Raw genomic sequence first — 15,325 nt, forward strand, 5'->3', positions numbered from 1 at the left:
GCTCCATCGCAGTCTTTAACACTGGTAGCATGCCACGACAGCGTGGACGTGAACTGTATGTGCAGTTGACTGACTTTGAGCGAGGGCGTATAGTGGGCATGCGGGAGGCTGGGTGGACGTACCGCCGAATTGCTGAACACATGGGGCGTGAGGTCTCCACAGTACATCGATGTTGTCGCCAGTGGTCGGCGGAAGGTGCACGTGCCCATCGACCTGGGACCGGACTGCAGCGACGCACGCATGCACGCCAAGACCGTAGGATCCTACGCAGTGCCGTAGGGGACCACACCGCCACTTCCCAGCAAATTAGGGACACTGTTGCTCCTGGGGTATCGGCGAGGACCATTCGCAACCGTCGCCATGAAGCTGGGCTACGGTCCCGCACACCGTTAGGCCGTCTTCCGCTCACGCCCCAACATCGTGCAGCCCGCCTCCAGTGGTGTCGCGACAGGCGTGAATGGAGGGACGAATGGAGACGTGTTGTCTTCAGCGATGAGAGTCGCTTCTGCCTTGGTGCCAATGATGGTCGTATGCGTGTTTGGCGCCGTGCAGGTGAGCGCCACAATCAGGACTGCATACGACCGAGGCACACAGGGCCAACACCCGGCATCATGGTGTGGGGAGCGATCTCCTACACTGGCCGTACACCTCTGGTGATCGTCGAGGGGACACTGAATAGTGCACGGTACATCCAAACCGTCATCGAACCCATTGTTCTACCATTCCTACACCGGCAAGGGAACTTGCTGTTCCAACAGGACAATGCACGTCCGCATGTATCCCGTGCCCCGCAACGTGCTCTAGAAGGTGTAAGTCAACTATCCTGGCCAGCAAGATCTCCAGATCTGTCCCCCATTGAGCATGTTTGGGATTGGATGAAGCGTCGTCTCACGCGGTCTGCACGTCCAGCACGAACGCTGGTCCAACTGAGGCGCCAGGTGGAAATGGCATGGCAAGCCTTTCCACAGGACTACATCCAGCATCTCTACGATCGTCTCCATGGGAGAATAGCAGCCTGCATTGCTGCGAAAGGTGGATATACACTGTACTAGTGCCGACATTGTGCATGCTCTGTTGCCTGTGGTTCTGTCAGTGTGATCATGTGATGTATCTGACCCCAGGAATGTGTCAATAAAGTTTCCTCTTCCTGGGACAATGAATTCACGGTGTTCTTATTTCAATTTCCAGGAGTGTATGTTTCCAGGAAGCATTTGACACGGTATCCCACTGCAGGCTGTTACCGAAGGTACAAGCTTATGGAATAGGTTCATAGATATGAGAGTTGCTCAAAGACTTGTTAGGTTATTGAATCCAGTTTGTTGTCCTCGATGGCAAGCATTCATGAGAGACAAGAGTATTGTCAGGAGTGCCCCAGGGAAATGTGTAGGACTGCTATTTTTTCCTATAAACATAAATGATTTGGTGGACTGGGTGGACACCAATCTGCAGTTGTTTGCTGATGATGCTTTTGTGTATGGTAAGATGTCAAAGTTGAGTGACTATACAAGGATACAAGATGACTTGGACAAAATTTCTGGCAGCTAGCTCTACATGTAGAAAAATATTAGTTAATGCAGATGAGTAAGAAAAACAAACCCATAATATGTGGATTCAGGATTAGTAGTGTCCTGCCTGACACAGTCATGTCATTTAAATATCTGGGTGTAATGTTGCAAAGCAATATGAAGTGGTACGAGCATGTGAGGATTGTGGTAGGAAAGGTGAATGGTCGACTTCAGTTTATTGGGAGAAGTCTAGGAAAGTGTGGTTTATCTGTGAAGGAGACCGCATATGGGATGCTAGTGTGAACTATTTTTGAGTGCTGCTTATGCGTTTGTGATCTGTACCAGGTCAGTTTAAAGACAAACATTGAAGCAATTCAGGGCCAGGCTGCTAGATTTGTTACTTGTAGGTTCAAAAAACACACAAGTCTTATGGAGAGGCTTCAGAAACTCAAATGGGAATCCCTGGAGGGAATGCAACATTCTTTTCGAGGAACACTATTGAGAAAATTTAGAGAATCAGCATCAGAAGCTGACTGCAGAACAATTCTGTAGACTCCAACATACAATGTGCATAAGGATCATCAAGATTAGATATGAGAAATTAGGGCCCATACAGATGTATATCTCTCATTCTATTTGCGAATGGATCAGGAAATGGAATGACTAGTAGTGGTATGGGGTACCCTCCACCACGTGCTGTAAGGTGGAGCGCAGAATATCGATATAGATGTAGGTGTACAAACTATCTTGATAAAAACCTACTTACAAAATTTCAAGAATCAGCTTTTAATGAAGACTCTAGGACGATAATACAACCCCCTATATAAGACCCTTGTACAGACTGTGGGGACAAGATTAAATTAATTACAACTTGCATGTAAACATTTAAACAATAATTTTTCTTGTGATCCATATATGAATGGAACAGGGAAGTAACCTACTACAGTGGGATGCACCCTCTACCATACACTACACAGTAATTGGCAGAGTATGAATTTAAGTGGAGGTATGTCAGCTTCACTTACTGGTAATTCTATATGTAAGAATGCTCAGTTTCCAGAATGAGATTTTCACTCTGCAGCAGAGTGTGCGCTGATACGAAACTTCCTGGCAGATTAAAACTGTGTGCCGGACCGAGTTTGATTCTCGGTCCGGCACACAGTTTTAATCTGCCAGGAAGTTTCTTAATGCTCAATTTCCCTAATATGCCAGCTAGCTATCACCTGAGCTCATAGATTTTGGGAATTGTAATGTCACACATCCATCAGAACACTTATTGTTTGCAGTATGTTTTCATGAGAATATTTCTTCTGTTTTTCCTGGAACAGTCATAAAAAGTTATAATATAAACAGTATAAAACACTGATAATTAATGTCTCAAAAATTATTAAAAATGAAATTTCTGCCGGACTTACTTTTCATGTGATATACATCATTTTGAAAGCTTGATGACATTTGACTGATCATGAAGCTCATTTTGAATTCCATCATGAGCAAAGTTTCATTTTTTAGCTGCTTAAAAAGTCATATGTCAACCACATTATGTTGAGCAACTGAACTGCTGTCTATAGTTAAAATATGTCCCGGAAAGGATGAAAATGTGAAAAGTGAAGCCATTATTCAAAAATGGCGATAAGCAGAAGGTAGAAAACTATTGGCCAATATCCCTCCTTCCGGAATTTTCCAAAATAATAGAAAAATTAATGAAGCATAGAATCAACAAATATCTAAATAATCATAAGTTACTAAATAGAAATCAGCATGGCTTCCAGGAAGGTAAAAATACAGAAACAGCACTAATGTGCTACACTGAACAAATAATCAAAAATTTAAAAAAAGACAATTGCATAGTAAGAATTAATTTGGATCTCTCCAAAGCATTTGACACTGTCAATCATGCCATTCTCTTAGAAAAACTGGAAGCATTAGGTATTCACAGGACAGGGAAAAAGTGGTTTGAATCATACCTACAAAACAGAACACAGATTACAGGAGATGTCAGATTACTCCAACCAGAAAATAAATTTAGTATCTGGTACAAAAAAGGTGGAAATAGGAGTGCTGCAAGGAAGTGTTCTAGGTTCCTTATTGTTCCTTTTCCACATAAATGACATTCACACATCAGATGAAGCACCAAAGGCCATACTATTCACAGATGACGCTAGTGTGATAATAGGCGCACCAAAACAAATGCTGCAAACAACTACAGATCATGTAATAAAGAATGTCCACACTTGGTTCAATGCAAACTGGCTGACATTAAATGCAAATAAAAACAAATTATAAGCAGTTTGGGAAAATATGGCAAAATGTAAATCTTCATCTGTTATTGGGTGACAAGGCCAGAGACAGAGTTGCATCAACAATATTGCTGGAGATTCATATGGATGAAAATCTTTATTTTAATGACCATGTAATGAAACTTGTGCAGAAACTTAACTCAGTGTTTTGCTCTTAGAATTATTGCAAATGTTTGTACTGCAGAGGAGGCCAGGATGGCATATTTTGGCTATTTTCAGTCTCTTGCAACATACAGAATAATATTTTGGGGTTCCACCACTTTCCATCTAAAACAAATCTTTCTGTTACAGAAGTGGGCTATTCGAATAATAACACACAGTCATCCACAGACACAAAGCAAACTCTTATTCCACAAGCTTGAAGTTCTAGCACTACCTTTCTTATATATATAAACAAATGTGTTTTATATGTTAGGGCCCACCTTGCAGATTTTCAGACAAATGCTGACTTGCATAACTACAATACCCAAAATAGCACAGCACTCCATCTTTCCATACTCAATGGGTGGAAACAGATTTGAAGTAGAATTTAAAGAATTTCTACTTGAGCAATGTTTTTACTCAGTAAATGACTATTTAAAAATAAATAATTCTGATAATATTTATATTAAGGCAAAACTGCAAACATTGTCTTTCATCCCCTAAAGTTTCTGTTATTTTGTATATCTGATGGACAGTTGTTTTGTGTGGTAAAATCTTTCCTGAATTATTGTAATGAATATAAGGGCTTCCTGTTCAGGGAAGACAAAAGTAAAGCCTTAGGACAAACAGACTATGCAGTTACAATACTGTTATTATACATGTATAAAAAGTTGTATTACTGGGTCTTGTACGACCAAGTATTATTCTTTGTACAATTTTGTATGTATTATTCTTTATACCATTTAATATAAAATTTTGTATGTTCCTTTTCCTTAAATTGTTTCCCATAAATTTACATGTATTTTTGGACAACATCCATACAATATTTATTGTCTACGGGTGGATAAATAAATAAATGAACTATTAACTTGACAGCTTCTTACATACATTTTGTATCATGACTGGAATTTACAATATATTGTTTCCTGTGGGGAGCTGCAATTATTAACTTTTAGCTCATAGTAACTTTTGTATAATCAAGCAATATCTCTTCAAGTACAGGGTTTCACTAAAGAAAATTTCAAAACTGACCTTCCAGTGAATATAGTTTCACAAATTATAGCTGTGAAGCTTTCTGGGCTCCATTCAACAATGTTAAAACAGCTCATTTTCCATCACAATAATTATATATAGTTCTAAAACAGGCAAATAGATCTTTCAAACAACATTTAAAAACTATGTAATGTAGCTGGCCTTCAAGGTAATTAGCTTTTGAAATATTTTGAAATATTATCAATTTTTTCTTTAGGCTGTGAGGTAAATAACTCTGCAAAGTTTTTGTAAATAATAATGTATTTAATTTTTCACATTTATAAAATATTTTCTCACTACATGAAACATGTTCTCAAGGTACATATACTTGGAAACAAAAACTGCAGTATGGATTTTGAAATTGGTTTTCATTTAACTTGTTGAATGAATGTAGACAGAGACATTCTTTTGATAACAACTATATTCGACAAATAAAGCTTTTATTACAACACAGAAACATTCAGTTCATTTTTTATGTAGGTTTTTGTCATGTTTTTGCCATGCGCACAGTAACAGGACCAGTTTATTGGATGAACTACATAATGTAATACTAGGAACAGTAAAGGAAGGGTACGGTATCAACAACAATGTGTGGTACATGTTTCTCATGGAACAATCATAAAAAGCTATAATATATACAGTATAAAACACTTAAAACTAATGTCTCAAAAATTATTTAAAAATGAAATTTCTGCTGGACTTACTTTTCACGTGATAAACATCATTTTGAAAGCTTGATGACATTTGACTGATCATGAAGCTAATTATGAAGTCTATCATGAGCAAAGTTTCATTTTTTAGCTGCTTAAAAAGTAGAGCAATAAAATAGGCAGGATTGATTTTTTTTCTTTCACAGTATAGTACCAAGTTTTGACAAAACATTAATTTAATCTTCATTTGTAACAGTCTAACATAAATATCACTTTATTTCATTCAAACATTTTCAGTTCAGAGATAAAATTGCATCTTGTCTTACATCTTTCATAGTTATTGAACATCACAGAGAAAGAAACACACAATTCTGAGTTTACAATGTGAAACATAGTTAACACATATCACACATATTCTTTTATGTTCAACAGCTACATACAACATTCATTTTAATACTAAAATAATACATATAACATCATCTGCTGTTAATTTATAAGACAGGTGAGATCATTCTTCACATAAGCTTGCAGCCTCACATCTACCACCAATCCATGGTAGCTTTGAAGCTTACAGCCAACACACAATGATATATATGCCAATTTGCCTGCACCCTCCGTAAATCAGTGTCACACCAAATATCTGGGACTAGAACTACTGCATTTGACTGTAACTGCAGCAAATGACTAATAAAATTCAGATTGACACACAGCTAAGTTTCACATTTTGTAACACTTAATTTCGATAACACAAATATGGACTAATGGGACAAATGACTACTACACACATTTCTTTTCATGTTTTGTCATGCTATTACATCTTGGAAACTAACAACAGCCTTCTGCTTAAAGGTACATGAAACATCAACAACATGTTGAAACAAAAGAAGGGATACACAAATACATTTATTGACAAATATAACACTAATTTTAGATACAGAGACAGACAACTAGTAATATACCATCATCATTTTCATAAACATACAAGCAATTATGGCTAAATTTCTTGACTTTGGACTGCAACAGTATTATGTGTCAAGACACAAAGGAATTGAAGACATTAGCTGCCAGTGGGCACTGATTTATTTCAATGGGGACAAGATGGAAATTTGTGCCAGACCAGGATTCAAACATGGGTCTCCTGCTTACTAGGTAGATGTGCTGACCACTACGCTATCCCAATGCAGTGGTCACCACAGTCACATGGACTACTCTAGTACTCCAGCCCCAAATTCTCAACTCATACCGCACATGACTGATGTAGTGCCCCGGGTCATTAGTCTCATTACGTGCAGCCTCATGCTATTTCTCCTAAGTGTTTGAGCTTCATGTGGATCTGCACTGAAGGCATCTTTGGCCATCATCACCGTAATTATACAGTATCAACATGATGCCTGTTCTTTCAGATATGTAACTATGGCAATGGTCCCTTCAGTGCAGATGCACACCATGCTTGAACTCTTATGGGAATTGGCAAGATGCCACAAGTAATGAGGCTAATGAGCAGAGGTATTACATGAGTAGTGTGTGGTTTAAGTTGATAATTTGGATCTGATGGGAGGCATGCTATGGTAGTCCATGCCATCCAGACACAGAGGTCACCAAATCTTGTGTAGTACACAGGAGATCTGAGAGTGAAAAAATTTTCAACTTGCCCTATTGATGTAAATCAATGCCCACTCGCAGTTATTGCCTTTAATTCCTTTGTGTCTTGATTCATAGTGGCTGCAGAATCAAAATGGTGTCTGTTCTTCCGGACATGTCCAAAAGAACAGACCCCACATACATAGTGTTATGTATTCTGTAACATCTTTGGTGGTTTACTGCTGATCTTTCTTCAGAAAAGAGTATGTACATATACTTCACAGAAACAGAATTCTATAAAACAGAGCTTGCCTTATACCTCCAGTCTACACAGGTTGTTCTTCACCATCCCCAGTTCCTCGTGAAGGAGCTTGTGAACAACCATTAGTAGTTCCAACAAAACCATTCACATGGCCATTTGCAGTAAGATACAAGTCAGGAGGTGCAGAAGCAGACATAGGTACTGGATGATGGACAGCATTGCTCACTAGACAAGCTAATGCCTTGTACATCATGAAGTAATCGTCCTGTAAAAGACAGAATGCTTAAAATCATTTTCTAGACATAAGGTTTAGGTCCACAAAATATTATATCTGTGATATTGTGAACAGACAGTCCCCTCGGCATGAAGGAATATCTGTATGATAGTAATTTGCAGAATAAAGCCTTCTAATCAGAACTCACACTCAGTTTCCTCCTTACATTGTTGGGAGCCATGCATAATGAAAAACACAACTTTGTATTTTGTAGAAGGCAATGCTTGCTTTACAAATATAAGGACCACCACATCAATAACACTGACAAAGAATTACTCCATTTGATCATTAGCTCTTCACCATATGAGAGGTTTGAACATTTTCTATACCATAAAGGGGGTTGTGTAGTTTGTAGTTCTTCTCTCTGTCTGTTTCAAATTTCTCAGGCATCAATAAAGGAAATGATTTTATCTGACTAGTTGAATACTTAACTTGGATTGACAACATTTTTTACCTCTTGTGGAATGTGCTGATTTTTGTGCCCACTGTGGCCAGAGGTCATAGCAGTGTCAATGATGATATGTCACCTGTAGTGTGATTTTACAATATGGTGCATACTGAAGTTTCAAGTGCTTATTTCCACGTATTGCTGAATGCGTAGCTCATTACTCTTTTAAAGTTGTTAATGCAGTTTTCACTTTATATAGCCTCCTTGATGACTGAGTCCAAATAATGTGAATCACGGACTAGAATAAGTGTGTCCTCAAACAAGATATTATGGTTATACATAAGGCTGTGTCTGGCCACCACTGATTTTTCTAGATTCTTGTACTTGAACAGCCACACAAATTGTTTATGATGGCACCGTGTAGTACTTTTAAAGTGTTCCCACTAGGGCAATGAATGTTTAAGGATACTCACATTTGATAAGCTAAACCTGTCAAAATAAATCAAATAATACATGACCTATGGTTGTGTACTGTACGTTAAAGGTGTAAACTGTCGACATAAACAAAGGAAGTAAGTAAGTAGAGTATGAAAGATGACAAAAATTGGGCTATGAAATGTTCTGTTAAGTGCACAGCAAGTAGTGTCACTAAGTTGGAAGACATTATTTATGGATAACTTCACCACTAGAGAGCACTGTTGCTGCAGTGGGAATTGATTGTACCCATAACTTGATACTATCAATGAAGCCATACTGGAACATACACATAATCAGTAAAATAAGTGTGTAATGTCGAAAAGAGAAAACACAATTTGTTTGATACCTTTGAAGAGGCAAGGTATGAAAAATCACCACAATAATGTTATACAATGTGAGGCATGTGGTAAACTATGAGCTGGCATGAAAGATCATGTGTGAAAGATAATGTAACAGACATTTAATCCATGGAAACTGACAATTAAGAGTGAATGAATGTCAAGAACTGGTGTGTGGTGGATAATGAGATTTTGAAAAAATTTAGAGAGTGGGTGCTGTAACTACATTTGGGAAGATCTGCAGACACATAGGCAAGGTTTCAGAGGCACAAAATAATGAAACACACATGGGAAGATTGGTAGCACACACCAAAGTCTTAAAAAAACCTTGATGAAGCAGAAGAAATGTTTGAATGAAGTGCACAACATGTCAAAGTTGTAACAAATTAAATTTATGAGAAATGAAAGTTTTCAAAGGTATTATTCGTCTGCATCCTGTTAATGTAAGTGTGAGATTCATGGATGTCACACTGATTACAAATGCAATATGCAACAGTTTGTAGGCTACTACTGTGAGCCACACACACACACACACACACACACACACACACACACACACACACACACACACACACACACAGAAGAACTCCTTGAATACTAAGGAATGTTGAAGGTAACAGAATAATATACAAAATGTACCACTAGATGACAATACAATACCGCCACTGATTTGAGGTGCGATGCAAATCAGGAATGTGTTTGTTGGTATTAGAGATTGTATGCTCCATGTCATGGTACCATTTCCACTAGCCATGGGAGAACGAAAAATATATTTTTATCTCAACTGATTCTGCAGAATACCAGCTGGTACATGTCACCAATAATGGAACCATTAGACATAGAAAAAGTGCTAGAGAAAACTAGCAATAAGTTTTAAAAACCTTAATTACCTTGCGAGGGAGAGGTGGTTATGACTATCAGTAACAGCATAATTTATTGAGATCTTGCATCTTAAGTTAGTAAATTAGGTAACAGAAATCAGAGCTGTTTATTATGTTCACACCACATCATCCATTCATGACAAAATTTTAAATTTACGTTTAAAAGTGAAAACAAAATTATTTTTCAGTTACAATTATTAGACCCTCATTTGTCTCTAGAGGTACACTGTTGCATGTTCACTAGTGTTAAGCATAACTGACAAAAACAGGAAAATCTAAAGAATAATTGTGAGAAGTCACTATATATGTTTAGAATGTAATCTCAAAGAGATGCTATTTGAAACCTGTTTTGCAGGGAAGATTCCTCAGACACCTTGAAGCAGGTCAGCCACAAAGCATAGTCTGCAGAATGTCATTCAATGGAGTTAGTGATGCTTCAAGATGCACAGGGAATGTTCCCACAGATTTTGTCATCATGATTGATGGTGTGGTTCCATGTGCACTGCCAATTTATCATTTCCATTTTATGCCCAATATTTCGACAATTGACCAAGATGTATTTGGGTATATATCACAACCCATGAGAATGTGGCATGTCTTATGTGGGGGCAGACTATCAGAAAAGTTGAAGAGAGATGCAAGAAACATTTGTGACACACCCCACTTTAACGACAAAGCAAATCAGCTGTCACTGAGCACTGCCTCATATGTAATCATGAAATGAAATATGATGAGACCGGTCTTGTAGTGCAAAGGCAAAGTTTCTGGAACAGCATAATTAAGGAATCTCACAAAATAAACTGTCACAAATCTCAATAAACAGGGATGGAAATTTCAATTTAAACAAGGTTTGGAATTTTGCCAGCCATCACATCAAACAGAGCTGGAGAAGTCAGAGGGAATTTATGTTTCACGGATATCAGTGTAGGCTCTGAGAATGAGCACCAAGGGACATAGTGGGTGTCAGGAATTGAACCCAGCTGTAAACAGCAGTATGAGACCAACATTCCTTCACAGTGTGGTTGGAGTTCAGGCAGTGAGTCTACAGAACAGAAAAACTCACAGCACCTGAGGAAAATGGCACTGAAATACTGTGCAGTACACCTGCGAGCAAACCCTCCATGAAATGTTCATAGTACATCAGCACAAAGTTTATCAGGACCTATGTCCAGCTTAATTGCATAATGATGTTTGATGATGTCTGTATAATTTACAGCTGCTTCAGGAGTCTTGGTTTTCCAACAAGCAGTGTAGCAATGGCTTGGAGCTAATAGTATGTAACGTGTGTGTGTGTGTGTGTGTGTGTGTGTGTGTGTGTGTGTGTGTGTGTCACCCTTCTTTATACACACAGATCATTGGCAAATTGTTAAAAACCTTTAATACAATTACCTGTTTGCTGTATGCCCGGAGGCTATGAACTCATGATGGATGGCATCTTGTCAATCAAAGAACACGTTCATCAGCACTTAGATGATGGATCTGTACAAGCATGCTTTCATTTGGCAACAGACACTTTCCCAATCACCACAGTGACTGCATCTTTGTTTACATGTTGTAGCCACAGACACAAGTCATTCCCCATCACACATTTTTCAAGGGAGTTTTTATCATCATTTTGATTTTCTGTCATCTCTTGACTGTTAGTGATTCAATTTTTCACAGCAACTTTTAACTGACAATTTCCAAGAAACAGACAATCACTACAAGATAATCACCAGCTGGTGGAGAAGCTCATCTAATTGACTGGTCTTCTTCCATCAATGTTCCACCCTCTTTAAAATACTTGACTCAATTGGCACACAGCATGTGGTTTAACTAGTCTTCTACGTATGCATGTTCAAGCAATTCAAACATTTTGGTACAGTTTTCTCTAATTCTAAGAAAAAAAAATGTTGAAGTTTGTATAGATTTTTGAATTTTTCTTTCAAAAGTGCTGACAGTATTATCACCATTTGTAATCTGAAGATAATTTAGGTTTTTATTTTTTTCTGCTATGTCCAAATGGAAAATCAGGTATGTGGATGTGTTTTTGAAAAAGTGGAGAACCAAAAGTAAATTATACGCAGCTCATGTTGGTGGCCACCTGCCACAGGTGAAGCAGTGTATATTCTCCACAATCATGTAAAATGATACTACAAGATTATTACAATGGTGAGGAGACAAAAGAAGTAGTCTTAAAATATGAAAAGGAAAGCACCTATATGAAGATAACAGAAGATAATTGTATGCAAAAGTATCAAAAACTTCTATCAATCAAACAATGAAAAATCCAGGATGAAATGTAACAATATTGTCGCAGAAGAAGCTGAGTAGCACAGTCACCCTGGTGTAGTTGTTATGATACAATACTGTTGCATGGAGTGTCACCTGAACTCTAAAATTTTAATTTCTATATTTGGTTTGAGTACATTCTAGAAGTATCCACAAATGTCAATAATCATTGTACTGGAATGTTCTATAATTGTGTATATACCGTATGTGTTCTGGCTGGAGGCGGTTAACTCCGCGCTCTTGTATGTGCAAGTGCTGAATAAACCTTCGTTAAGTGAAGTTCGTGTTCGTCATTCATCTAATTACACCTTCTTCTATGTGACATTATTCTGAAGGAGGTGCCAGATATTGGAACTTGTGATAGCACACATTATCGATGACAGTGTGGCTCTCATCAGGCCATGACAGAGCCGCCGTTTACATGGTGAGAAACCAGAGTTCGAGCCATATTCAACAGATCACAATCTATCAAAGACAGAAGAAGAAGAGGACTTATGATGACAGCAACTGTGTGTCACCACATGAGACATCCTTCCAGATTCACTGGTGACGATGCTCAAGGTCCAAACAAGTGGCTGAAGGAATATGAGCGTATAGCCAAGTTTAATAAATGGGATAACACCGTGTGTTTGGCTAATGTGTTTTTCTACTTGGAGGGAACTGCCAAGCAATGGTATGAGAGCAACAAGGAGAAGTTCACAAGCTGGGAAGTATTCCAGGCAGAACTGCAGAAGTATTTCAGCGACACGCAATGACAGAAGTGCAAGGCTGAAGATAAATTAAAGCGCAGGGCACAGCGTCCAGGAGAAACTACAGCATCCTACAATCAAGAAGTCTTGGAGCTGTGTAAAATAGTGGATCCTAGAATGAAGGAGGAAGATAAGGTTGCACATGTCATGAAGAGTGTTGCTGAGGAAATGTGTCAAGCTGTACTCCTGAAAGAAGTTTCCACAGCAGATGACTTCATAAAATGGTACCAAGTATATCGAGACAATGCGTCAAAACAGAATTACACGCAAAAACTTTGAACGGCTTCCAAATGTCATATCGATATCTGTGATGGAGGAAGGAACTTATTTCACAAGTGTTCCTTGTCAGGAATTTCAGAAGGCACTTGGATTGCATGGCGAGCAAAAAACTAAGACGCTTCAAGAGGTCATAGGGGAGGAAATGGAACAGACATTGAACCCAATCTCTTGTCCTTCATTTCCATTTAAAACGGTGACTAAGTTGAGACCCAGGCAAAGTTACCTTACAACAATGCCACAATGAGGAACCTGTTTGGGCACCAAGGAAGACTGACGTCTGGAGGACCCAAGATAACCAACCAGTATGTTTCCACTGCAGACAACCAGGACATGTGGTGCACTATTGTCGAGAAAGGTGGTGGATACATGATGATGCCCGCATCAGAAGACAGCAGACCAATCCTAGCTGACACCAATTCGTATGATGAAGATGAACAAGAAGATGTGGGTGCAGGACGATGTAGGTTACCATCGCTGCAGACTAATTGCTGGAGAGGACACTCCCCAACATGCTGTTCAAGGTCTCCATTGCCATTTAGAAGCTCTAGCCAATCACCTAGCAGCCATACCTTCCTTGGAGGTGAGGCCGCCGAAGAGAAAAATCCTTCGACGTCATCACTACAAAAATGATAGGAAACTACGTCAATATCCTCATGGATGGCCACCCAGCTCAAGCTCTTGTGGACTTGGAGCATCATATTCAGTCATTTCGGAGAAGTACCATTGCCAATTGCAGAAAACCCTATCTACATCTACATCTACATCTACATCTACATCTACATTTATACTCCGCAAGCCACCCAACGGTGTGTGGCGGAGGGCACTTTATGTGCCACTGTCATTACCGCCCTTTTCTGTTCCAACAAAACATCTCTGCTGAAGGTGGCTAATGGGAAATATGTAAAACCTACAGGAAGATGTGTCATTTGTATGGATATAAGTGGCCATACACAGCCATTAGAATTCATTGTCTTACAAGAGTGTAGTCATGACATCATTCTCCTATGGGACTTTTTGAAAGCTTCTCAGGCAATTATAGATTGTGGTTGCTCGAAGGTTATGCTAGATGAGATGAGATACTGTGGACAGGAAGATGCACATCCGAGTGTGCTGGATGAAGTGATCATTTGTGCAGTCGGTGCTAGAAAGGTAACTGACATGTGTCATGCCATGCATCAACCCATGGATCTTGTAGTGGAATGTAAGAGAGGCATACCACTGAAGAATAACTTGCTCATCCCAGCTGAGAACCGCAGATCCTCCCAAGACGCATGTGCATAGCAAATGCTGAGCTGTAAATTGCCAAACAGCAGAACATCATAGAAAGCTCCCATGCCCTGTCTGTGGGAAAACTTGGCAATACCACTATGAGACAAGATCTTCTAGCTTGACTGTCACCAGATCTCGCTAAGAAATAACAGAAAAACCTATTTGCCATTCTTCAAGAGTTCTCTGAATACTTCAATCCACAGGTGAAGAGGAAATTAGACAAGTCGACGGTGAAGCAGCAGATTAGCAGTGGAGACCATCAACCAATAAGCCAGAAAGCATACCAAGTGTCAAAACAGAATGTTGAATAATTCACGACAAGGTAGAGAAAATGATGAAGAATGACATCATTTAGCCTTCGCAGAGCCCATGATTGTCACCAGTGGTTCCCGTCAGGAAGAAGGATGGCAGTTGGTGCTTTTGTGTTGATTACAGGAAGCTTGATAAGATAACTAAAATGGACATTTACCCCCTTCCACAAATTGATGATACACTAGATTTTCTAAAGGGGGCTAAGATTTTCTCAACCGTGGACATTTACACAGGATACTAGCAAATCAAAGTAGATGAGGCTGATCGTGAGAAAACTGCATTCATCACCCCTGAGGGGCTGTATGAGTTTAAGGTAATGCCATTTGGCTTGTGTAATGCACCAGCAACTTTTGAACGGATGATAGATAATCACTAAGTCACCTGGAGTGGATGATGTGTCTTTGTTATTAAGATTACATTGTAGTGTTCTCAGAGACATTTGATGAACACGTAAAATGACTGAGGGCCATTCTTAAGTGTCTCCAACAAGGCGGACTGAAACTTAATCCAAGAAAGTCTCTCTTTGGAGCAAAATGAATCAAAATACTTGAACACCTTGTGTCAAACAAAGGTTCCGGTCAGATCCAGAAAAGGTGAGATCTATAATGGAATTTCC

General features: G+C 39.0%; 1 protein-coding gene across 2 annotated transcripts in view; it reads right to left on the reverse strand.

Moving 5' to 3' along the window:
- Positions 1-5,221: 5,221 nt before the first annotated feature.
- LOC126299298 (tyrosine-protein phosphatase 99A) overlaps positions 5,222-15,325 on the reverse strand; it is a 476,034-nt gene continuing 465,930 nt past the window's right edge. For both annotated transcript variants that reach the window (XM_049991093.1, XM_049991092.1), the window contains one exon: positions 5,222-7,736. In XM_049991093.1, the coding sequence (XP_049847050.1) occupies positions 7,536-7,736 (201 nt within the window). In that variant the 3' untranslated portion in view covers positions 5,222-7,535. The remainder of the gene's footprint in view (positions 7,737-15,325) is intronic.

The sequence above is a fragment of the Schistocerca gregaria genome, chromosome X (genome assembly GCF_023897955.1).
Source record: "Schistocerca gregaria isolate iqSchGreg1 chromosome X, iqSchGreg1.2, whole genome shotgun sequence".
Taxonomy (NCBI): Eukaryota; Metazoa; Arthropoda; class Insecta; order Orthoptera; family Acrididae; genus Schistocerca; species Schistocerca gregaria.